The following is a 2,500-nucleotide window of genomic DNA, read 5'->3' on the forward strand; positions in this document are numbered from 1 at the left end:
GAGATAGATATATGCATTCAGCCATTTATTTATTTATTAATGAAACCCGATTCCTGCTGATTAAAAAAAAAAAAAATCTGATATTCAATCCCAGTCAACTCCTACTGTCATTTTTTTTCTTTCTTTTTCATATTCTATCCTAGTAGATTCCTTCTGATTTATTTTTTCCATATTCAATCCCTGTCAAATGCTAGTATTTTTTTCTGATATCCAATCCCAGTCAACTCCTGCTAATATTTTTTTATCTGATATTCAATCCCAGTCAACTTCTACTGATATTAAAAAAAAAATTAATCCCAGTCAACTTCTACTGATATAACATTTTTTTATTTTATTTAATCCCAGTCAACTTCTACTGACATAACATTTTTTATTTTATTTAATCCCAGTCAACTTCTACTGACATAACATTTTTTTATTTTATTTAATCCCAGTCAACTTCTACTGACATAACATTTTTTATTTTATTTAATCCCAGTCAACTTCTACTGACATAACATTTTTTATTTTATTTAATCCCAGTCAACTTCTACTGACATTACGTTTTTTATTTTATTTAATCCCAGTCAACTTCGGCGGCCCCGGTCAGTGTAACAGCACATACCTGGAATTGTATGATGTCAACGCCGATGGCAGCCCAGTGCTCTTCAACACCTTGTGTGGAGACGTAAGTATAGTACAATATATTTTCCTGGGTGTGTGTGTGTGTGAGTGTGAGTGTGTGTGTGAGTGAGAGAGTGTGTGTCTGCGTGTCTGTGTAGATAGATAGATAGATATGCATATATATATTATATATATACATATATACATATATATATATAAACACAATTCTTTGTCTGTGTATTTAACTGCAATATCTTATCAAACGCTGCTCGCCGCCCTCATTCCAGGAAACGAGCATCGCAGGGCACTTGGCGCCCAGCAACCGGATGGCGATGCGCTACGTGACGGGCGGCGGGAACCAGACGGGCACCGGATGGGAGATCGGCATCCAGGGGGCCGAGCCGCACGAGTCCACAGGTGAGTCGCTCGTTGGTGAGTCCACAGGTGAGTCGCTCGTTGGTGAGTCCACAGGTGAGTCCACAGGTGAGTCGCTCGTTGGTGAGTCCGCAGGTGAGTCGCTCGTTGGTGAGTCCGCAGGTGAGTCGCTCGTTGGTGAGTCCACAGGTGAGTCGCTCGTTGGTGAGTCCGCAGGTGAGTCGCTCGTTGGTGAGTCAGTTCGCCTGTCTTGGGTTATGAGCGTGTACGATTGCGTGCACTCATGGCGAACGTCTGTGTGCTTATATGCATGTAATCGAACGTGTGGATACATGTGCGTACATACAAATACACAGACACACGCACACACACACACACACACACACACACACACACACACACACACACACACACACACACACACACACACACACACACACACACACTCACTCACTCACTCACTCACTCTCACACACACTCACTCACTCTCACACACACTCACTCACTCTCACACACACTCACTCACTCTCACACACACTCACTCACTCTCACACACACTCACTCACTCACTCACTCACTCACTCACTCACTCACTCACTCACACTCACTCTCTTACTCTCTCACTCACTCACTCACTCAAACAAACAAACTCACGCACACTTTTCAACATTAGAACTATAGAAATATAACGAGAAAGTATATACGCAGCAGCGTCCACTGACAACTTAAATGCAGGAAGAAAGTTATTTTTTAAAAATAATGCTATTTGTATTTATGATTAAATAGTAGCTAGTAGAACACACTTAATAAAAGTTACAATGAAGTGAATATATAATACTCCTGTTATGATTCCATTGTTCATGTTCTTTAATGTTCACGTTCTTTAATACACATGTTCTTTGCAGTCTTTGAGGACGACGACGGTGAAGAATCTACAGCAGTGAGCCCTTGAATCCAGGATATGACTTCAGATGCATAGAAAACGTACCCTGCTTCACGAGGATACACGACTTCAGCGACTTCAGATGCATAGAAAACGTACCTTGCTTCATTAGGATAAACGACCAGTGACTTCAGGTGTAAAGAAAACATACCTTGATTCACGAGGATACAAGATTTCAGAGACTTCAGATGCATAGAAAACGTACCTTGCTTCATTTGGAAACGAGACTTCAGTGACTTCAATAAACCGTACCTTGCATCATTAGTATACAAAGCTTCAGTGACTTCAGATACAAAGAAAACGTACCATGCTTCATTTGGAAACGAGACTTCAGTGACTTCAAAAGTATATAAATCATACCTTGCTTCAATTAGTTTACAAGACCAGTGACTTCAGATACAAAGCAAACGTACCTTACTTCATTTGGAAACGAGACTTCAGTGACTTCAAAAGTATATAAATCATACCTTGCTTCAATTAGTTTACAAGACCAGTGACTTCAGATACAAAGAAAACGGACGTTGCATCATAAGAATTACAAGACTTCAGTGACTTCAGATGCAAAGAAAACGTAACCTG

General features: G+C 40.3%; 1 protein-coding gene across 2 annotated transcripts in view; it reads left to right on the forward strand.

Moving 5' to 3' along the window:
* LOC113826824 (cubilin) overlaps positions 1 to 2,500 on the forward strand; it is a 56,778-nt gene that overhangs the window by 54,083 nt on the left and 195 nt on the right. The window contains exons 26-29 of one of the 2 annotated variants that reach the window (XM_070137233.1): positions 567 to 667; positions 891 to 1,020; positions 1,884 to 1,941; positions 1,996 to 2,137. In XM_070137233.1, coding sequence (XP_069993334.1) covers positions 567 to 667; positions 891 to 1,020; positions 1,884 to 1,930 — 278 coding nt within the window. In that variant the 3' untranslated portion in view covers positions 1,931 to 1,941; positions 1,996 to 2,137. Of the gene's footprint in view, positions 1 to 566; positions 668 to 890; positions 1,021 to 1,883 lie in introns of both variants that reach the window. The other variant, XM_070137232.1, reaches the window with a different exon arrangement.

Source organism: Penaeus vannamei, chromosome 23 (assembly GCF_042767895.1).
Source record: "Penaeus vannamei isolate JL-2024 chromosome 23, ASM4276789v1, whole genome shotgun sequence".
Classification (NCBI taxonomy): domain Eukaryota; kingdom Metazoa; phylum Arthropoda; class Malacostraca; order Decapoda; family Penaeidae; genus Penaeus; species Penaeus vannamei.